This window comes from Theropithecus gelada, chromosome 7a, assembly GCF_003255815.1.
Source record: "Theropithecus gelada isolate Dixy chromosome 7a, Tgel_1.0, whole genome shotgun sequence".
Classification (NCBI taxonomy): Eukaryota; Metazoa; Chordata; class Mammalia; order Primates; family Cercopithecidae; genus Theropithecus; species Theropithecus gelada.
The window spans coordinates 30,842,404-30,866,064 of record NC_037674.1 but is presented as its reverse complement, the minus strand read 5'-3'; the positions used below and the strand labels follow the sequence as shown (position 1 = coordinate 30,866,064).

The 23,661-nt window shown below is 38.5% G+C and overlaps 1 protein-coding gene across 2 annotated transcripts in view; it reads left to right on the top strand.

Annotated features, from left to right (window-relative positions):
* PYGO1 (pygopus family PHD finger 1) overlaps window positions 1–21,771 on the top strand; it is a 48,065-nt gene extending 26,294 nt beyond the window's left edge. Inside the window, exons 2-4 of one of the 2 annotated variants that reach the window (XM_025390864.1) lie at window positions 11,680–11,765; window positions 13,499–14,641; window positions 15,424–21,771. In XM_025390864.1, coding sequence (XP_025246649.1) covers window positions 11,680–11,765; window positions 13,499–14,623 — 1,211 coding nt within the window. In that variant the 3' untranslated portion in view covers window positions 14,624–14,641; window positions 15,424–21,771. Of the gene's footprint in view, window positions 1–11,679; window positions 11,766–13,498 lie in introns of both variants that reach the window. The other variant, XM_025390863.1, reaches the window with a different exon arrangement.
* Window positions 21,772–23,661: the final 1,890 nt, after the last annotated feature.

Below are 23,661 nucleotides of genomic sequence, written 5' to 3'. Positions count from 1 at the left end.
TGTGTGGGTTGTCTTTTCACTTTTGTGATAATGTTCTTTGATGAAAAACTTTCACCAAAAGTTTTTAATTTTGATGAAGTGCAGTTTATGTTTTTTTCTTGTTTCTTGTGCTTTGGTGTTATAATTAAGAAACTTGGCTAATCCAAGGTCATGATGCTCTCCCTCCGGCTCCCCCTCTGACAGGCCCCAGTGTATGTTGTTCCCCGCAACGTATCCATGTGTTCTCATTGTTCAGCTCCCACTTGTAAATGAGAACATGCAGTGTTTTTTTTTTTTTTTTTTTTTTTGATTTTCTTTTTGCATTAGTTTGCTGAGGGTAACAGCTTACAGCTCCATCCATGTCTCCACCAAGGACATGTTCTCATTCCTTTTATTGACTGTATAGTATTCCATGGTGTGTATATACCACATTTTCTTTATCATTGATGAGCATTTGGATTGATTCCATGTCTTTGTTGTTGTGAATAGTGCTGCAGTGAACATATGCGTGGATTTTTTTTTTTTTTTCTTTTGAGATGGAGCCTTGCTCTGTCGCTCAGGCTGGAATGCAATGGCGCAATCTCAGCTTACTGCAATCTCTGCCTCCCAGGTTTAAGTGATTCTTCCACCTCAGCCTCCTGAGTAGCTGGGATTACAGGCACCCGCCATCATGCCCCGTTAATTTTTGTATTTTTGTAAAGACAGGGTTTCACCATGTTAGCCAGGTTTGTCTTGAACTCCTGACCTCAGGTGATCCACCTGCCTTATCCTCCCAAAGTGCTGGGATTACAGGCATGAGCCACCACACTCAGCCAATGTGGATGTATTTTTATAGCAGAATGATTTATATTCCTTTGGGTCTATCCAGGAGAGGGATTGCTGGGTCCAATGGTATTTCTGCCTCTAGATCTTTGAGGAATCACCACACTTTGTTCCACAGTGGTTGAACTAATTTATTCTCCCACCAACAGCATAAAAGCGTTCCTTTTTCTCCGCAGCCTCGCCAGCATCTGTTGTTTCTTGACTTTTATAATCGCCATTCTGACTGATGTGAGATGGTATCTCATTGTGGTTTTGATATGTATATCTCTAATGATCAGTGATGTTGAGCTTTTTTTCATGTTTGTTGGCTACATAAATGTCGTTTTTTGAGAAGTGTCTGTTCATGTCCTTTGCCCACTTTTTAATGGGGTTGGTCGTTTGTTTCTTGTAAATTTGTTTAAGTTCCTTGTAGACTCTGGATATGAGACCTTTGTCAGAAGGCAAAAATTTTCTCTTATTCTGTGGGTTGTCTGTTCACTCTGATGATAGTTTCTTTTGCTGCGTAGAAGCTCTTTAATTTAGATCCCATTTGTCAATTTTTGCATTTGTTGCAATTGCTTTTGGAGTTTTCACCATGAAGTCTTTGCCCTTGCCTATGTCCTGAATGATATTGCCTAGATTTTCTTTTAGGGTTTTTATCATTTTGGATTTACATTTAAGTCTTAATCCATCCTGAGTTAATTTTTGTACGAGGTGTAAGGAAGGTGATATGGTTTAGCTTTGTGTCCCTATGCAAATCTCATCTTGAACTGTAAAACCCAGGTATTAAGGGAGGAAGCTGGTGGGAAGCAATTGGATTATGGGGGTGGTTTCCGCCATGCTATTATTGTGATACAAGTGAGTTCTCAGGAGATCTGATGGTTTTATAAGTGTTTGGCAAGTTCCTCCTTTGCTCACTCTTCTTTCTCCTGCCACTTTGTGAAGAAGGTGCCTGCTTCCCCTTCTGCCATAATTGTGTTTCCTGAGGCCTCCATGGCCATGTGGAAATGTGAGTCAATTAAACCTGTTTCCTTTATAAATTACCATCTCAAGGAAATTCTTTATAGGAATGTGAGAAGGGACTAATACAGAAGGGGTCCAGTTTCAGTTTTCTGCATATGGCTAGCCAGTTCTACCATCACCACTTAGTAAATAGAGAATGTATTCCCCATTGCAAGTTTTTGTCAGGTTTGTCAAAGATCAGATGGTTGTAGGTGTGCAGTCTTATTTCTGAGTTCTCTCTTCCATTCCATTGTTCTGAGTGTCTGTTTTTGTATCAGTACCATGCTGTTTTGGTTACTGTAGCCTAGTAGTATTGTTTGAAGCTAGGTAGTGTGATGCCTCCACCTTTGTTCTTTTTGCTTGGGATTGTCTTGGCTATTTGGGCTATTTTCTGGTTCCATATGAATTTTAAAGTAGTGGGGTTTATTTCTTTCTTTCTTTGTTTTTGAGATGGAGTTTTGCTCTGCCACCCAGGCTGGAGTGCAGTGGCATGATCTCAGCTCACTGAAACACAGGTTCAAGCAATTTTCCTGCCTCAGCTTCCTGAGTAGCTGGATCTGCAGGTGTGTGCCACCATGCCTGGCTAATTTTTGTATTTTTTAGTAGAGACAGGGTTTTACCATGTTGGCCAGGCTGGTCTTGAACTCCTGACCTCACAATCTGCCCAGCTCAGCCTCCCAAAGTGCTGGGATTATAGGCGTGAGCCACCATGCCCAGCTAGTAGTGTTTTCTAATTCTGTGAAGAATGTAAATGGTATTTTGATGGGAATAGCATCAAGTCTATAAATTACTTTGGCCATTTTCACAATATTGATTCTTCCTATCCATGAGGATGGAATGTTTTTGTATTCGTTTGTGTCCTGAGCAGTGGTTTGTAGTTCTCCTTTACGTCCCTTGTTAGCTGTATTCCTAGGTAGTTTATTCTCTTTGTAGCAATTGTGAATGGGAGTTCACTCATGATTTCATTCTTTGCTTGGTTGTTGGTGTATAGTAATGCTAGCAATTTTTGCACACTGATTTTATAGCCTGAGACTTTGCTGAAGTTGCTTATCAGCTTAAGAAGCTTTTGAGCTGAGATGATAGGGTTTTCTAGATATAGGATCATGCCATCTACTAACAAAGATAATTTGACTTATTCTCATCCTATTTGAATACGCTTTATTTCTTTCTCTTGCCTGATTGCGCTGACCAGAACTGTCAATACTGTGTTTAATAGGAGTGGTGAGAGAGAGCATCCTTGTCTTGTGCCAGTTTTCAAGCAGAATGCTTCCAGCTTTTGCCCATTCAGTATGATAATTGGCTGTGGGTTTGTCATTTATGGTTATTATTATTTTGAGGTATATTTGTTCAATACCTAGTTTATTGAGTCTTCAACATGAAGTGGTGTTAAATTTTATTGAAGGCCTGTTCTGCATCTACTGTGATAATCATGTGTTTTTTGTCTTAGTTCTGTTTATGAATTATTTTTATTGATTTGCATCTGTTGAATCAAGCTTGCATTCTCATCGATTAAGCCAAAATGATTATGGTGGGTAAACTTTTTGATGTGCTGCTGGATTTGGTTTGCTAGTATTTTATTGAGGGTTTTTGCATCAATGTTCATCAGGAATATTGGCCTGAAGTTTTCTCTTTTTGCTGTGTCTCTGCTGGGTTTTGTTATCAGGATGGTGCTAGCCTCATAAAAATGAGTTAGGGAGGAGTCCCTTCTTTTCATTTCTTTAGAACAGTTTCAGTTGTACCTCTGGTAGAATTCAGCTGAAAATCTATCTGGTCCTAGGCTTCTTTGGGTTGGTAGGCTATTTATTATTGCTTCAATTTCAGAACTTGTTACTATTCTTCAATTCACTTTCTTCCTGGTTCAGTCTTGGGAGGGCATATGTGCCTAGGAATTTATTTATTCCAGGTTTTTTTTTTTAGTATATGTGCATAGAGGTGCTTATAATATTCTCTGGTGGTTGTATTTCTGTATTGTATTTCTGTGAGGTCAGTGGTGATATCCCCCTTTTCATTTCTGATTGTATCTATTTGATTCTTTTTTTCTTCTTTATTAGTCTAGCTAGCAGTCTATTTTATTTTTGCAAATTACCAACCTGGGTTTATTTATTTTTTTAAGGGTTTTTTGTGTCTCTGTCTCCTTCTGTTCTGCTCTGATTTTGCTTATTTCTTTTCTTTTGCTAGCTTTGGGGTTTGTTTGCCCTTGGTTCTCTAGTTCTTTTAGTTGTGATATTAGTTTGTTAACTTGAGATATTTCTAGCTTTTTGATGTGGGCATTTAGTGCTATAAATGTCCTTCTTAACACTGCTTTAGCTGCGTCCCAGAGATTCTGGTACGTTGTCTCTGTTCTCATTAGTTTCAAAGAACTTCTTGATTTCTGTGTTAATTTCATTATTTACCCAGGAGTCATTCAGGAGCACACTGTTCAGTTTTCATGTAGTTGTGTGGTTTTCAGTGAATTTCTTTTTTTTTTTTTTTTTTTGAGACAGAGTCTCGCTCTGTCGCCCAGGCTGGAGTGCAGTGGCCGGATCTCAGCTCACTGCAAGCTCCACCTCCCGGGTTTATGCCATTCTCCTGCCTCAGCCTTCCGAGTAGCTGGGACTACAGGCGCCTGCCACTTCAACTGGCTAGTTTTTTTTGTATTTTTTAGTAGAGATGGGGTTTCACTGGGTTAGCCAGGATGGTCTCGATCTCCTGACCTCGTGATCCGCCCATCTCGGCCTCCCAAAGTGCTGGGATTACAGGCTTGAGCCACCGTGCCCGGCCTTCAGTGAATTTCTTAGTTTTGAATTCTAATTTGATTGCACTGTGGTCTGAGAGACTGTGATAATTTCAGTGCTTTTGCATTTGCCAAGGAGTATTTTCCTTCCGATTGTGATCAGTTTTAGAGTAAGTGCCATGTGGTGATAAAAAGAATGTAAATCTTGTTGTTTTTGGGTGGAAAATCCTATATATATCTCTCAGGTCCTCTTGACCCAGAGCTGAGTGCAGGTCCTGAATATCTTTGTTACTTTTCTGTCTTGATGATCTGTCTAATATTGTCAGTAAAATGTTAAAGTCTCCCAATATTATTTTGTGGGAGTCTGAGTCTCTTTGTGGGTCTCTAAGAACTTGCTGTATGAATCCGGGTGCTCCTGTGTTGGGTGCAGATGTATTTAGGATAGTTAGCTATTCTTGTTGAATTGAACTTGTTGCCATTATATAATGCCCTTTTTTGATCTCTGTTGGTTTAAAGTCTGTTTTGTCAGAAACTAGTATTGCAACCCCTGCTTTTTTCTGTTTTTCATGTGCTTGATAAATTTTCCTCCATCCTTTTATTTTGAGCCGATGTGTGTCTTTGCATGTGAGATGCGTCTCTCGAAGACAGCATAACAATGGGTCTTAACTCTTTGTCCAGCTTGCCATTCTGTGTCTTTTAATTGGGGCATTTACTCCATTTATATTTAAGGTTAATATTGTTAATATGTGAATTTGATGCTGTCATCATGATGTTAGCTGGTTAATTTGCAGGCTTGTTTATATGGTTGCTTCATAGTGTCATTGGTCATGTACCTCAGTGTTTTTGTACTGGCTGGTAACAGTTTTTCCTTTCCATATTTAGTCCTTCCTTCAAGAGCTCTTGCAAGGCACCACCACCCAGTGGTGACAAATTCCCTCAGCATTTGCTTATCTGAAAACATCTTATTCCTCCTTTGCTTAAAAGCTTAGTTTGGTTGGATATGAAATTCTTGGTGGGGAATTTTTTCTTTAAGAATGTTGAACATTGGCCCCCAATCCCTGGTGGCTTGTAGGGTTTCTGCTGAGAGGTCTACTGTTTGTCTGATTGGTTTCCCTTTGTAGGTGACCTGGCCTTTCTCTCTGGTGGCCCATAACATTTTTTTTTCATTTTGACCTCGGAGAATCTGATGATTATGTGTCTTGGTGTTGATCTCTTGTGCAGTATTTTACGGGGATTCTCTGGATTTCCTGACTTTGAATGTTGGCCTATCTTGCTAGGTTGAGGATGTTCTCCTGGATGATATCCACAAGTATGTTTTCCAACTTGGTTCCATTCTCCCCCTCTTTTTCAGGGACACTAATGAGTTGCAGATTTATTCTCTACATAATTCCATATTTCTTGGAGGTTTAGTTCATTCCTTTTTCTCTATTCTTGTCTGCCTCTCTTATTTCAGAATGGTTATCTTTGAGCTCTGAGATTCTTTCCTTCACTTGGTCTATTCTGCTGTTGATACTTGTGATTGCATCGTGAGGTTGTCATGTTGTGTTTTTCAGCTCCATCAGATCAGTTATATTCCTCTTTAAACTGGCAATTCTGGTTATCAGCACCTGTATTGTTTTATCATGATTCTTACCTTCTTTGCATTGGGTTACAGCATGCTTCTTTAGCTCAGTGAAATTCATTATTACTGACCTTCTGGCATCTACTTCTGTCAATTCAGCCAATCTCAGCCTCAGCCCAGTTCCTTTTTTTTTTTTTTTTTTTTTTTTTGACAGAGTCTCACTCTGTCACCCAGACTGGAGTGCAGTGGTGCAATCTCAGCTCATTGCAAGCTCCACCTCCTGGGTTCATGACATTCTCCCGCCTCAGCCTCCCGAGTAACAGGGACTACAGGTGCCCGCCACCACCCCCAGATAATTTTTTTTGTATTTTTAGTAGAGACGGGGTTTCACTGTGTCAGCCAGGATGGTCTCGATCTCCTGACCTTGTAATCTGCCCACCTTGGCCTCCCAAAGTGCTGGGATTACAGGCTTGAGCCACCACGCCCGGCTGCCTCAGCCCTGTTCGGTGCCCTTGCTGGAGAAGTGTTGTGATCATTAGGAGGAGAAGAGGCAGTTTTTTTGAGTTTTCAGCATTTTTGTGTTGATTCTTTTTCATCTTTTTGGGCTTATATCTACCTTTGATCTTTGAGGTTGCTGACCTTGAATGGGATTTTTGTGGCGTCTTTTTGTTGATATTGTTGTTGTCATTGCTTCTGTTTGTTTGTTTTTCTTTTAACATTCAGGCCACTCTTCTGTAGGACTGCTGCAGTTTGCTGGGGGTCTGCTCCTGACCCTAGTTGCCTCAATTTTTCCTGTACCTGGAGATATTACCAGTGAAGGCTGTGTAACAGCAAAGGTGGCAGCCTGCTCCTTCCTCTAGCAGCTCCATCTCAGGGCAGTCCTGACCTGTTGCTGGCTTGAGTGCTCCTGTAGGAGGTGTCTGGAGACTCCTGTTCAGAGGTTTCACCACTGTCTAGGGGCTGGGCATGGTAGCTCACACCTGTAATCCCAGTACTTTGGGAGGCTGAGGTGGGTGGATCACTTGAGGTCAGGAGTTTGAGACCAGCCTGGCCAACATGGCAAAACCCCATCTGTGCTAGAAAAAACAAAACAAAATTAGTGGTGGTGGCAAGTGGTGGTGGTGGCAAGTGCCTGTAATTCCAGCCAATCAGGAGGCTGAGGGGGGAGGATTGTTTGAGCCCAGGAGGCAGAGATTGCAGTGAGCCAAGGCCACGCCACTGCACTCCAGCCTGGGCAATGGAATAAGACTCCTTCTCAGGAAAAAAAAAAAAAAAAAAAAAAGAAGCAGTCTGGCTGCTTTTTGATAGAGCAGGTGTGCTGCACTGGGGGAATCCTTCTTTGTCCAGACTGCCTAGACTCTTCAGAGCCAGCAGGTAGGAAACACTGAGTTGACTGAACTGCAGAGATAGCGGCTGCCCCTTTCCCCATAGCCTCCATCCTGGGGAGAGATCAGAGTTCTGCCTGTATAACCCTGCCTGGAAATTCTCACAGGGAGGCCCTGCTCTGTGAGAAGGGATGGATCAGGGTCCCACTTAAGGAAGTAGTCTGGCCATGATCTGGCACAGCAGCTGTGCTGCATTGCAGAGGACTCCCCTTTGTCCAGACTGCCTGGACTCCCCAGAGCCAGCAGGCTAGAACAGCTGAGTCAACTGAACTGCAGAGATGGCGGCCACCCCTACCCCAGGAACTTGCTCTGTCTCAGCCAGTCTCCAGTCTGTTGCTGCTGGCTGGCTGGAATTCCAAGTCAATGGATCTTAACTTGGGAGTGCCATGGAAGTGCGGTCTGCAGAACAACGCTGCTTGGCTCCCTGGATTCAGCCCCCTTCCTAGGCAATGTATGGGTGGATCTCCTGCCTTCCAGGATTCTTTTTCATCTTTGCAAGGATTTCTGGGGCTGGAGTATGTAAAACTCCTGGGTCTGTGTGTGTGTGCCTGAGTGGCTGCTCTCCTGAGACTCTGCATGCACAGCTCTGTTTATTGGACCCAAGGCCCTGGTGGCATGGGCTCACAAGGGGATCTCCTGATCCATGAGTTGCAAAGATCCGTGGGAGAAGCATTGTTTCCTGGATGGGGTCACACAATCACTCACTGCTTCCCTTGACTGGAGGTGGGCCGGTTTTTCTTTGGCTCTGTGCCGCTCGTGGGTGAGCAGTTGCCCTACCCCATTTTTCTTCATTCTCTGTTGGTCAAGTTATTCACTTGGTTAGTCCCAGTGTGAGAACCTGGATATTTCAGTTGAAGGTGCTTTATTCACTCACCATTTTCATTCTTCTCCCTGAGAGCCATGGACCACGGTTTTTTTTTGTTTTTTTTTTTTTTTTAAGACAGAGTCTTGCTCTGTTGCCCAGGCTGGAGTGCAGTGGCGCGATCTCAGCCTACTGGAACCTCTGCGTCCCAGATTCAGGCAATTCTCCCCGCTTTAGCCTCCCAAGTAGCTGGGATTATAGGTGCCTGCCATTACAGCTGGCTAATTTTTGTATTTTTAGTGGAGACGGGGTTTTGCCAGGTTTGCCAGGCTGGTCTCGAACTCCTGATCTCAAGTGATCTGCCCGCCTTGGCCACCCAAAGTGTTGGGATTACCAGCATGATGAGCCACTGTGCCTGGCCTGCAGCTGCCTCTAATCAGCCGTGTTGGCCCCTTCTCAGTATTAGATTTTTGTCAAATGCTTTTCTGCATCTGTTGAAATGATCATGTGTATTTCTTTTCATTCTATTAATATGGCATATTAAATCGATTTAATATGCTAAATCAACCTTCCATTTCTGGGAAAAATCCCACTTTGTTGTGATGTATTATCCTTTGAATATTCTGCTGCATTTGTTTTGCTAGTATTTTGTTGAGAATTTTTGCATCTGTGTTCTTTTAGATGGGGTCTTGCTTTGTTGCCCAGGCTGGAGTGCACTGGCATGTTCACAGCTCACTGCAGCCTCCAACTCCTGAGCTCAAGAGATCCTCCCACCTCAGCCTCCTTAGTAGCTGGGACCACAGGCATGTGCCACCATACCTGGCTAATTTTTTTTTTTAATTTTAATTTTAATGTAGAGATGGAATCTCACTGTGTTTTCCAGGCTGGTCTCAAACTCTTGGGCTCAAGCAATCCCCCGCCTCAGCCTCTTAAAGTGTTGGGATTATAGGCATGAGCCACCACACTCGGCCACATCTGTATTCTTAAGAGATGTCGGTTTGTAGTTTTTTTGGTTTTTTTTTCCCTTGTGATGTTTTTGGCTTTGGTATCAAAGTAATATTGGCCCAATAGAATGAGTTAGGAAGTGTTCCCTCTGCTTCTGTTTAAGTGGACATTGTTTTAAGTGGCCAACCAAGTATGTGGTAATTTGTTATACAACATAAGAAAATTAATACAACTGCTAAAGAAAATCAACTAGAAATGAGGTGCCTTCTAATGGAAGAACAGACCATCACCTATGGAGCAGCCTTGCAAAAAACAGAAATCTGAATCTGATCAAGCCTATAGTCTAGACCAGGGATCCCCAACCCCTGGGCCATGGACTGGTGCTAGTCCATGCCCTGTTAGGAGCCAGGCCACACAGCAAGAGGTGAGTGACTGGTGAGCGAGCATTACTGCCTGAGCTCCGCCTCCTGACAGATCAGCAGCAGCATTAGATTCTCATAGGAGGGTGAACCCTATTGTGAACTGTGCATGCGAGGGATCGAGATTGTGCGTTCCTTATGGGAATCTAATGCCTGATGATCTGAGGTGGAACAGTTTCATTCCACAACCATCCCCACCTCCCATCCCCGACCACTGGTCCCTGGTGTCAAAAAGGTTGAGGATCACTGGTCTAGACCCAATATCAATTTGTAGGAAATAAGGAACATGTTAAACTATGTCAGTCAGCAAATATAATCAGCAAAATCCAGATATATCAAACATTCCAGGCTAGAAAACATAAATCACACCTGCAATTGAATGTAATATAGTTTGTAATATAATTTTATATAAGGAATTAAACAGGTGTTGAAAAACCAAAAAAGCAAAAAGTGAGGTAGCATGGACAGTAACTGCAGGAAGCAACTTCCACATCTGGGACTTAGTGAACAAAGAAAAGAAGTTGGGGTTATGAGAACCTAGAGGATTGGAAGAGAGACCCCTTAGAGCTTGGACTCAGTCTTGGAGATTGAGGTGCTGCCCCGCTGGTATTAATACCTCTGAGAGAACATGTTGAAGCTGGTTTGGGGAGTGGGATGAACTACCAGTGCCAGAGAGAAAGCCTGTTGGGATGATAGAGATAAGAAGACTAAGCAGACACGAGGAGCAGCAATTCCGTATCACCTCCCCTGGCCTTCAAGTATCCCTCTAGAGCTCCCGTTGGAAGACCCTAGCAAAAGAAAAATGTAGTTTGCAAAGTCCCAGTCCCAGTGTCACTAAGAGGGGTTGGAGCTAAAAGACGATATAATAATTGGAACAATAATCAATCTGGTTCTTTCAGTTAATACTATTGGAAGGAAAAAACAGTGATGGAAGGAAGTATGTCAATTAAAAGACATGTCAAACCAGTTGTAATCTATTGACCATATTTGGATCCCAATCTAAACAAACCATATAGATATTATGAGATATTTGGATTGGGTATGAAGTAATATGAAGGATTATTGTTAATTTCTATAGTGGCTAGAATGGCATTGTACTTTTTTTCAGTTCCTAGTTTTTAGAAATACTTTCTGAAATATTTACCGATAAAATGATGTCTGAAATTTTCTTCAAAGTAGTACTGGATGGAGCGAGGTGAAGGTGGTGTTGAAAACACAAGATTGAACATGAATTGATGGTTATTAGGGCTGGCTGATAGGCATATGGGGTTAATTTTATTCTTCTCTGTATGTTGTATATGTTCAGAATTCTCCATAATAAAATGTTTCTTAAAGCTGAAAAAATTCCTTTCATAAACTTTCTTTAACCTCTTAAATTGATAGTCAAGCTTTTGCTTTCCTTGATTATATACTGTTGAGAAAGCAATATTTGGAAACATTGTTGCATTTTTAACAATATCTTTAAGAATTAAAAGGCACATACCTTTGATGCCATAATTCTGGTTCTAGGAACTACTTGTAAATCTCTCTGAAGGCATTTATACATGGATTTTTGTTGGAAACAACTTAAACTCTCATCATTATGGGGGGGACTAGTTTAATGAATCATAGTGTAGTCACGCTGTAGAATACTACTCAGTTATTAGAGAATAAAGAAGTTCTAAATAGAGTGATATGGAATGATCTGCAAGTAAGAAAGCATTTGTGTTCTTTCTGCCAAAAAAAAATATTGTACTTGAATATATCTAGATTATCTTTGGAAAGGTAGACCAGAAACTAGTAATAGTGGTGGCCTCTGAGACAGGGAACCAGATTACTAAAGGTTTTAGAGTGAGAGAGAGACTTTGCTTTTTCACTGAAAGAATGATAAATATGGGAGCAGGGATGAATGGCTATATCTGGCTGAAACTATGGGAAAGACTTTTTTTGAAAAATAAAGATAATGAAAGCTTAGTATTTCTCTTGTCTAACAAAAATAGAAAACATTAACAGGTAAATATAATAGATATTACTGTGAGATATAAAATAACTTCACTTACAAGTGGGAAATATTATCTGAATTTTTTTTTTAGGTGGTGATAGTGGACTGGATGGGTTAGGAGGACCAGGTGTACAACTAGGAAGCCCAGATAAGAAAAAACGCAAGGCAAATACACAGGTAAACTGATATTTTCTTTAATAACAGTTTTTCTTTCTAGTATGATCAGGCTGATGAGGTAAATTTAAACTTGGTCATAAGTTTTGTTTTCTGTTCAAGTGATTGTACTTTCAATCATTCATTGTACTTTCAATCAATCATTCAAGTGATGGTACTTTCTTTTTTTTGAGGTAGATTCTTGCTCTGTTGCCAGGCTGGAGTGTAGTGGGGTGATCTCGGCTCACTGCAACCTCCGCCTCCCAGGTTGAAGCAATTCTCCTGACTCAGCCTCCCAAGTAGCTGGGATTACTGAAGGCAAGCGCCACCATGCCCAGCTAATTTTTGTATTTTTGGTAGAGACAGAGTCTCACCATGTTGGTCGGGATGGTCTCAGTCTCTTCACCTTGTGATCCACCTGCCTCGGCCTCCCAAAGTGCTAGGATTACAAGCATAATTACAACCATGCCCGGCTGTACTTTTTGTTTGTTTGTTTAAGTCTGTAACTAGTGGCTATTGTCGGACTATCGGCATAGAGTAGATATTGCACAAAGGAAGTGTGGGCAAATTAAAATGCTTGTTCTTAAAGAGGCTGGGTGTGGTGGCTCATGCCTGTAATCCCAGCACTTTGGGAGGCCAAGGTGGGTGAATTACTTGAGGCCAGGAATTTGAGACCAGACTGGCCAACATGGGGAAAGCCCCTCTCTACTAAAAATATAAAATTAGCCAGGTGTGGTGGCACACTTCTGTAATCCCAGCTATTCGCGAGGCTGAGGCATGAGAATTGCTTGAACCTGGAAGGTAGAGGTTGCCATGAGCTGAGATCGCACCACTGCCCTCCAGCCTTGGTGACAGCGTGAGACTCTGTCTCAAAAAAAATTAAAATTAAAATGCTTGTTCTTAAATCTAATGTAAAAGTTTTTCAAGGGCATGAATGCCTGTAGTTCTATTAAAAGATTTTAAAATATATAGTAACAATTTTAACCTGAAGTAATTGTTCAACTATAATAGTAATTTAGTATTATGTGCATATCACGAAGCAATCATGATGGAGGCCTTTGTTAAAATTTTCGATTATAACAAGCAATTATACATACAGGCTCTCATGGTTTTATTCTTTATAAATTTGAAGCACTCTTTTTATGATAAAGGCTACTAGTAAGTTTGTGTGTACAGATTACTGATCTTTTGATCATTTTGACCACCATCTGTTAAACTTGCAGTGTGACTAAAACTGGCAGTTTATTTTTTCAGTTTGAGGCCCAGAGCTTAATGTTTTGGGAATACTTTAATTGTATCTCCCTGAAGTTAAGCTAGGGGAAAAACTTAGATTCTGATTGTTGTTATTTAATTTTGTGACTATTTGGTGTATGAAAGGTGTTTTAGGTTAGACTGCTTTAGTATTTAAGTGAAAGATTCCAGAGTTATAGGTAAGCATATTAAATGAAAATTAGGATAATGAAGCTTCTTTTGAAAGTTAAATACTTTTGGGGTTTGAAGTTACAATGGATTTGAGCTCAGAAAATCATACTTTATTTTCTTTCGTAAATGAAATAAACCTAAAATTTTTATCAGCAAGTATAATTAAATGTAAACATTAGTCATAACTGAAAGGTCAAGTGAAGATAATAAATGTTTATAACAACACTGCAAGAGAAATTTGACTAATACTGGGTTCACAGGTATTAAGGTAACAGGACAATTTTAATAACATATTTGATCAAAAACATGTATTTTACTTTACATTTTCATTTCAGGGACCTTCTTTTCCTCCATTGTCTGAGTATGCTCCACCACCGAATCCAAACTCTGACCATCTAGTGGCTGCTAATCCATTTGATGACAACTATAATACTATTTCCTATAAACCACTACCTTCGTCAAATCCATATCTTGGCCCTGGTTATCCTGGCTTTGGAGGCTATAGTACATTCAGAATGCCACCTCACGTTCCCCCAAGAATGTCTTCCCCATACTGTGGTCCTTACTCACTCAGGAACCAGCCACACCCATTTCCTCAGAATCCTCTGGGCATGGGTTTTAATCGACCTCATGCTTTTACATTTGGGCCACATGATAATTCAAGTTTCGGTAACCCATCTTATAATAATGTACTAAGTCAGAATGTCAACATGCCTAATCAACATTTTAGACAAAGTCCTGCTGAAAATTTCAGTCAGATTCCTCCACAGAACGCTAGCCAAGTTTCTAACCCTGATTTGGCATCTAATTTTGTTCCTGGAAATAATTCAAATTTTACTTCTCCATTAGAATCTAATCATTCTTTTATTCCTCCCCCAAACACTTTTGGTCAAGCAAAAGCACCTCCCCCAAAACAAGACTTTCCTCAAGGAGCAACCAAAAACACTAATCAAAATTCCTCTGCTCATCCACCTCACTTGAATATGGATGACACAGTGAATCAGAGTAATATTGAATTAAAAAATGTTAATCGAAGCAATGCAGTAAATCAAGAGAACAGCCGTTCAAGTAGCACTGAAGCCACAAACAATAACCATGCAAATGGGACGCAGAATAAGCCACGACAACCAAGAGGTGCAGCAGATGCCTGCACCACTGAAAAAAGCAATAAATCTTCTCTTCACCCAAACCGTCATGGCCATTCATCTTCTGACCCAGTGTATCCTTGTGGAATTTGTACAAACGAGGTGAATGATGATCAGGATGCCATCTTATGTGAGGCCTCTTGTCAGAAATGGTTTCATCGGATCTGTACTGGAATGACTGAAACAGCTTATGGCCTCTTAACTGCAGAAGCATCTGCAGTATGGGGCTGTGATACCTGTATGGCTGACAAAGATGTCCAGTTAATGCGTACTAGAGAAACTTTCGGTCCGTCTGCAGTGGGCAGTGATGCTTAATCACAGGCATTAACTAAAGTGGGTTTATTTTCCTGTGTATTGCGAAAGTTCATTGACACAGGATTTTAATGTTTTACATTATTTTTTTAAATGCATACACAAAAACATTATTTACTTAGTTTTTATTAATAATTCACTCATACTAGAGCAAATTTTTTATTGTCTTTGCTTGCTGTCTTAAATGAGAATAATGTATATGGGGGTACTTTAGAAGGATTTATAAATAAATGTTAGTTGTTGTTATTTATCACAAACATAAAAGCCTCTTGAAACTTCAAAATAATATATAATAAATGTAGGCAAGTTTTAACTTTTAAAAGTTAGAATCATTGAAATACGTGTATTTCATTGCTGAACTTTGGTTGTACCATATTAAAGATTTAGTTCAAAAAGTTTATCAAGGATCCACTTAACACGTCTTCACAACATAATATATGTAACTGTAACATGGGGGAAAGCATACATTTTTATGGATTAAAAAAATAATAGTATGACACCAGATTCCTCCTCCACTAGGGTCTTTGGAATTAATTAGTTTCATATTTTCAAGTGAGTTTTCAGGATATCTGTTTGTACAGATACAAGACAGATCTTAGCATATAGTAAATTCTCAGTAAGTATTAATTAACTTGTGGATGGTACCACATGAAATTGCTAATATTAGATCAGTTGAAAATTGACTGCAATTAGTAAAGTTGGCGTAATGTATGTCCCAGTTGTGCTATTTAGAATTATGATAGTATTATGCTCCTACTTTTCTTTGATATTGAGTTGTTTTGTTATTGTTTATTGTTTTCCAGAGGAATACTATAGTATCCACAGAAGAATTGTGAATACTTTTTGTATAATTTTGAACTGGGACATATTGCAAATGAGGAAGGTAGAAACATCCATTTGGCCTTAGAGGGCTCTGCTAGTAAAAGAACTACTCAGTGGTGGTTTGAAAAATCTTGTTCTAGGGATCTGGATATCAAAAATGAACCTTAGGGGAGATCAAAATCCATTTTAAACAAAGATCAATTAAGAGCCAAAGTGAAATCTAACTCACAAACAACAATTTGAAGCCTTGCAGAAGACTTAAGGAGCTCCCACTGTGACTGGGGGAAAGTATAAAAATGGACCTGAGAGTACCCTCTTGAGGGATGATCAAGAATGGAGACAGTTGGAGGTGTGCTCATTAAGATTCAAAACAGCAGAAATCCATTTTTGGAGCAGTTTCTAACCTGTGGCCAAAAAAAAAAAAGTATACTGTTTGACAGCTAATGACAATTTATACAATCGTTGGAGGCTGGTAAATCTCCCTAATATGTTGCCACCATTATCATTGCAACCAAAAAAAATTCTGAAGATTGTGTGGTGATCTACGAAGGAGATAAATAATTACTATTATTTAAACCCAAGTGAAACAATGATGGCAGCAGCATATTGTCAAGAAATTTAAATTATGCATGAAAAATGTGATTTAAAAACAATGTCCTTTGGGTAACACGCAAGAACCTACACTTTTAAGACAAGGACTCGACCTCACATGTCAGAAGCTACTAAAGCAAAAGTTAAGTGACTTGGGCTATGAAATTTTGTCATGTCCATTTTAGTCACTGGACCTTTATTCCATGGACTACTGTCTTTATCATTTGGAGCTTTTTCTAAGAAACAGTGCATTCCCCAATTGAGATGAAGTAACTGGAAGATGTGAACAATTTATACAGCCTAACAAATGATGAGTTTTATAAAAGTTAAACCTTTAATATTCTGTTGGAAGAAAACTATTCATGCTCCTGATGCATATTTTGATTGAATAAAACTTATTTTTTTAAATACAGTGTTTTAATTTTGACCTACAAAAACAGCAATTTCATATGGTACAAGGTAATATAAGGTTTTCTCCATTTGCCCTTGACTAGTTAGAGATGAGTACAAAATATTTTCAGTAGTTGTAAAATATTTATCTTTACAATTTTGGGAAACAAAATGATATAAACTATACTTCTAGGTACTCCTTTGTGTGAAAACTTTACCAGTTGAAGCAGGTTAAAATGCAGTATTTTGGGCTGACAGACATTTGATGGTGTTCACTAGCATACTTGAAGATCTCATCTTACTTGGAATTTTTGTTATACATACTTCTTTAAATGTTTAAGAACCTGGTTATGTTGCTCCTGAAAGTTTAATGAGTGCTGATTTTTAATAAATGATGCACTGCATGCTATATGCCTAGTTGTAGCATCAGATCATGATTTGTTATTACCCTGAATAGAGCTAGATATTTTGAGTAGAACTTTCCAGTGTTCTCAGGAGTTAACACTTTACATGGTAGTACTTGAGTTGTGATCATTACTAAAATCGATTATGCAGTTTCTTAAACTCTTTATTTCTTTAAGTTTCAGTAGTTAACTGTTTTTGTGAAAATGAAATAACCTCTCCAAGCTAGTCTAACAGTATTTGTTATGCAATGTAATTCATTTTCTATTTCCACATAGTTGTTTTTAAAAACCTACAAACAGGTGAATTTTTATTCAGGTGTTTAGGTCTTCAAAGCATCTTACTTAAATAAGAATCTGTAAATATTCAGAAGAAAAACTCATGGTTCATTCTGACAGTGAATCATAGCCAAGCTGTAATCATGCTGATGAATAGTGTTCATGTGTTTGAAATAATTTTCTTCCTAGTTCTACATTTGTCTCTAAGTAATGCTAAGTCAAAAGTTATATAGATGCTTTTGGATGGAAAAAGTGATGAAATATAAGAATAGCCAGATGATAATTTGTCTGAAGAAGGCTATTATACAAACTGAAATGGCTTCTTAGGACAAATGATAAGCTGCCTTCAACTTAAAAAATATGCAGTGATGGAAAAAAACACAAGTGGAATTGTACCTTTTTTATCCCTTTCCTTCACTGAAAGTCCTCATCTTACACACACACACACACACACACACACACACACTCTGTCTCTCTCTCATACTCACACACTCTCTTTCTCTGACATCCTTGAGTTTTGCTGAAGTTCAACCTGGCTAACTATGAGCATCTAGGTTTACTCACCAAAGCCAGGTTATTGACAGAAAGGTGGTTTTTTTGTTTTGTTTTGTTTTGTTTTTGAGCCATCTTGCTCTGTTGCCCAGGCTGGAGTGCAGTGATGAGATGTCAGCTCACTGCAACATCTGCCTCCCTGGTTCAAGCGATTCTCCTGCCTCAGCCTCCTGAGTAGCTAGGATTACAGTTGCTCACCATCACACCGGGCTAATTTTTATATTTTTAGTAGAGACGGGGTTTACTATGTTGACCAGGCTGGTCTCAAACTCCTGACCTCAAGTGATCTGTCCTCTTCAGCCTCCCAAAGTGCTAGGATTACAGGCGTGAGCCACCACATCCGGCCAGACAGAAATATTTTTAAAGCATCAGTTCCTTTCTCAGAACTTGATTTGCTCATGCACTAGAGAATTTCTGGTCCACATGCTTCTAGGTGTTACTCGATTCACTAATACTGAAACAGCTTAGCTTGTGAAAGATAAATTGTTCTTCAGATAGAGTGCTTAGAATTAGATTTGTGATCAGTGTTTTCCTTTTGTGTGAAATACTTTAGAGTACTGCTATTATGATTCTTGTTATTCAAATTAGAAGGTTATATACATAAAACTGAAGATTTTCTAGTACTAGTACTTATTCTTCATAAACACAGTGTGCAGAAATCTAGTTTTTTGGTGGTTTGTTTTAGATTCCAAACTCTGCCTAGTGGCAGAAAAACCTCTTAATAGTATGGGTCATCATGAAATCTGCCAACTTTAATCCAAATAAGTATCAAGAGTCTTCATTCAATATTCTTTCAAACTTGTTTGTCTTGAACAAATTAGAGTTTTAGCACTTATTGTTCAATGTACTATAGTAATTGTATTTAATAGTAAGAAAATATATAAGCAATGATTTTTTAAAAGGGAATTCTCAAGAGTTTTGGATTTCTTTCTGCAGTGCATAGAGGTTTCATATGCATGAACATTCGTGCTGTTTTATATTTTTTTCAATTAAAAAAAATTTAAAAGCATCCAGGCTCCCAAAGTTCATTTGTAAATAGTGGCTTGGAACTCTGCGCAATAGGGAAGCTCCTAAAGGCTCATTTAGACCATAATCTAGTTAATAGTATCATGCTGAGCTCTCAGTTTTCTTTAGAAAACCAATCGATCAATGTAGGAGGGAGAAAGAAGCAGAGGTCTTGTCTTTTTCCTGATGTGATTAGGAGGTTAAGTTCTTTGGTGTGGGTTTCTTTGTATTTGCCCCCTTACCATGCTGAACTCTGGTGAAATGTATAAGCAGGCTTGGCTTTTCCTCTCCTGGATGCTCTGTGCTTCAACATTTTATATCTTTCCTCCCATCAGAAATCCTGTGTCTTTGTGTGGCAGTAGTTGGCTAGACTTTAAGAGAAAAGCATTTTCTACTAAGGTATGAATGAAGATAGTGGGAAAAGTGTCATTAAATTTCTTTCTTAAAAAAGGATGTTTATTAAGAATGAATCTTTACTATCTAACATTTCAGACAATATGACCACATTTCAGATACCATGGAAGCAGTACGTTTAGTGAATTAGCTGGTACTGTCTGAAGGTACATCCAATTTCCTTTAGGTTGTTGTGACTTTGCACAGCTTCCTCTCCTCTAATTCTGAATTTAGAGATTTTCTTCTCATTTCTAATTTTTAGTAGCTTATTGTTCTATCCAGTAGAGCATTATAAAAGTCAAATCTGCATCTTCCAACTTGTGGTACAGTGATGGGAATTTGGAAGCACCCCTGGAGCAAAGAGGCTAGGGATAGCATTAGCATCTCCCAAGACAAGTGGTGTAGGGGAAATGAAGGAAAGACCGTGGCCATATATACGCCAGGCGTTAATATATCAGAGGCTGCCTGTATTTAATTTAAAACTTTTGATGAAACTCAATGGATAAGCATCTTTGTCTTATTTGTCAATAATACATTACTTGCAATTATATTAAAACTTATTCTAAATACCTATACCTTTCTTGTTCTGTAGATGTGTAGATGATGTTGCTTGTTTGTCAAAATATTATCTTTTATAAAAGAAAGTCCTGCTTCTTATCATGATGTATGTGACTTAAATGATTGTTTCATATTAAAACTATTTCTTCCTTATGTACTGTTTACATATACCTCTTTTTGGGATATTAGTTCAGTACTTTTATACAAATCTGAGTGTGTTCCACATTGGTGACATGTATTTTTGCAGTAACTTTTTGTTTTGTTCTTAGAGCATGTCTAAAGTAACACATGCACTAGTGCTGTGGTCTGTGGCAAAATTACTGTAATTCAAATTGGAAAAAAAAATGTTTCCAGACTTTGTCCAACATTTATTCCTATGGCAAAGGAAATTACTATGTAATACTAATTATTTCTTACGCTGGTATGTTTTAAGCTACTCTATGAAGTATGTGAAACATCAATATTTACGGATTAATAGATGGCCTGATGTCTTTCAGATGGGAGAGGAGTAAATTTTAGTGTTACCAACTCATGGCACTTGTAATACAATAACTCTTAAAATTTTTATTTTCCACTTACAGGTATAATTTACTAAGTAATTACCTTAAATGGTAGTGCATGTTAGGATTTTTTAGCCCATACTACTAAAATTATATAGTCACTTTGAAATTATGCTGATATTTCCCAGCCAAAAAAGACATCATTCACTCCCTCATAACCAAAATAAGTAGCACTGTAATGTTTATCTTCATTTATTAAGACATGATGAAGATACCATAAGACTCCTCTAATTTACCTGGAATTTTTAACCATTGATTCAAGGACTTGAGTGCTGTTTACTTTGTACTACCTGATGAAAGGATTTGGTAATAAAGGTTATAATCAAGATTTTAAAGAAAAATGTTCAATCTTGAAGGCAAATTTTTAAGCTTTTTATTTTAGAGGTGTTTACTTAAGAATAGTAATTTAAAAGCATTCTTGTTTTGTCATTAAGACAAGTACCCAAAAGAATTGTAATAAGCAATACTTGGCCATTGCAAATTTGTGTATTTGAAATTATACACTTGAAAGAAAAAAATGAATGCTTGTGAGTGCTTAAACTGCGTATCTTTTTAAAAATTCAAATTCTAGACATATCAGTTTAAATTATCCTGAATAAGGTTTTACTATATCAGTGATGTATATTACAAAATGTCTACCTGTGTTATGTTAATGATATCTTTATGCTGCATCATATTTGGCATGGTTATGGTATATTTTGTACTTTTGATTGTCGACTATTGATAGGATTGATATAGCAATAAATCTGATTCAGTCCTAATATTTTTTAAAATGCTAGGTACCATACTGTATCATAATCCTATTACATTTGACTTGAATGCCCCAAATTTTCATAGTTCTATATTTTATGTTAAAAATTTAGTATTACATGTTAGGGATTTATTTTTGTCTGCTATTTTCACATACATTCTTTTAGAACTGGATCTGTTTCTATTTAGATCATAGAAGTCTAAAGAAGTATTATTAATTCACGAACTGCTTTGTGGAAACATTTAAATAAAGTATGAAATGACTAGATTACCCCAAATTGTTTATTTTTTTCTGTGGTTAATGACCAGGTTACAGTTTTCAGACAAATAAAATTGGCTTGATAACTGATGGAATATAGTAGATAATGGAAAGTTTGACTCTGTAAGGGCCTCCAAGTGTTAAACAAATACATTCTCAGTTCTGATTTACTTCATAGGAACTACTTAAATAACGGTAAGCCAGACTCCTTTTTCTTTTTGAGATACTTAACACAATTTGCCTCTTCTGATCCCAATCCCTTCTTCCCCCAAAACTATGCTAGAATTTAAAATTGGAGGAGTTTAATTTGTCATCTACATTTTAGTTTTTTTATTCTATAGATAAGTAATAAGACAAGTAGATGTTCTGCTGTCAAGACAGTCCATGTTATTGTTGGCCATTCTTTTCAGGGATAATGCTTCATGTCATTTGTGCATTGTATAAAGAATATTGTTTATCAGTATATAGACCTACTATTAGTAGAAATGATGTATGGCAGGCTTTCTTGAATAATATGTATTGTAAGTTTGTTTCCTATAGTGTTATTTGCTTCAGATTCTTTTAAATAAAGCTAGTTTTTAAAGAGAAAAAGAACTTTTTTAAGCGTTTGACTTTCATCAGGACAAGTAGGTGTAAGAATCTTGGCTTTGGGTGGGAGATGTCCAATATCACATCAAGCAGGGAATAGCCTACAATTTATCAGTGTGATTTTATACTGAAGAGAGAACCAGTATTTTTAATCATATATATTTTTATTTTTGCTGTATATATATATATATTGCTGTATATATTTTTTTTTCTGTGAAGTCTATTCAGAAAACGGAGTCCTGGATTTCCTTCAGAAATTATGAGCATGACATATCTACTTTGATTTTAACAATTTGGGACTTCAGTTCTGTTAGTAAAAATTATCTGGAGAAGAGTTTTACAACTTCAGCAGCTTAATGATCCCTGGGGCAGAGACATCATTGTAGCAAATATTAAGAACAGACTTGCAGCCAGGCGCAGTGGCTCATGCCTGTAATCCCAGCACTTCGGAAGGCCAAGGTGGGTATATCATCTGAGGTCAGGAGTTAGAGACCAGCCTGGCCAAGATGGTGAAACTCTGTCTCTACTAAAAATACAAAAATCAGCCAACCGTGGTGGTACACGCCTGTAATTCCAGCTACTCGGGAGGCTGAGGCACGAGAATCGCTTGAGTCCAGGAGGCAGAGGTTGCAGTGACAGTGAGCTGAGATTGTGCCACGGCACTCCAGCCTGGGCAACAGAGCGAGACTCGTGAGACTCTGTCTCAAAAAAAAAAAAAAAAGCAACTTTCTTGAATGATAAGACCTCTAAAGTTTGCTTGAAACAATCATCAGTTGCCTTGAGTCTGTTACACAAAAAGAGGCTGAACAAAATAATGTGTCAACTGATGAAAGCTCGGCATTATAGGTAAGAAGTGATGAGATGAAATTATCTCAAGATAAAATTTAAATGCATGACATTTCAAATTTAATAGGAAAAAATATGTGTATCTTGCTGAAGGAGAGAGAAGAAATATATAGAGAGAATTCTTATCAAATAACATTAAGTGATGCTCTAAGTTACTCCCTCTATTTTAAACATACAGCAGTGATAAATATGAAAAGATAAAATTGAACTCAAAACCATGCTAAATCCAAGGACAGGTAATATTGTACAGAAAGAAAGTATGAGCCATGGTGAAGCAGCAGCCTGCCTGACTCTGAGTTCACAAGCAGAAACTTGCAGTCAGAAATTCTAATCTGACAAGGTAATGAGGTCTAAACATTTTATTTTTTTTTTTTTTATTTTTTTTTTTTTTTGAGACGGAGTCTCGCGCTGTCGCCCAGGCTGGAGTGCAGTGGCGCGATCTCGGCTCACTGCAAGCTCCGCCTCCTGGGTTCACGCCATTCTCCTGCCTCAGCCTCCTGAGTAGCTGGGACTACAGGCGCCCACCACCGCGCCCGGCTAATTTTTTGTATTTTTAGTAGAGACGGGGTTTCACTGTGGTCTCGATCTCCTGACCTTGTGATCCGCCCGCCTCGGCCTCCCAAAGTGCTGGGATTACAGGCGTGAGCCACCGCGCCCGGCCGTCTAAACATTTTAAAACATGAGATGCAATAACGGTGCTGAAAGGGAAATAAATATATAGCTTTAGATTATTTTTAAGCTCAAAGTATAATGAGCTAAGTATTGATCTCAAGAGAATACGAAAACAACAACAAAAAACTTGAAAGTAGAAGGAAGGAAATAATAGGAAATGAAATAGGAAAACACTAGAAGGAATAATAAGACCATAAATAGATTATTTAAAAAATAAAGAGGCCCGGAGCGGTGGCTGACACCTGTAATTCCACGCTTTGAGAGGCCGAGGTGGGAGGATCACTTGAGCCCAGGAGTTCAAGATCAACCTGGGCAACCTAGGGAGACTCTGTCTATACAAAAAAATTTTTTTTAATTAGCTAAGTGTGATGGTGC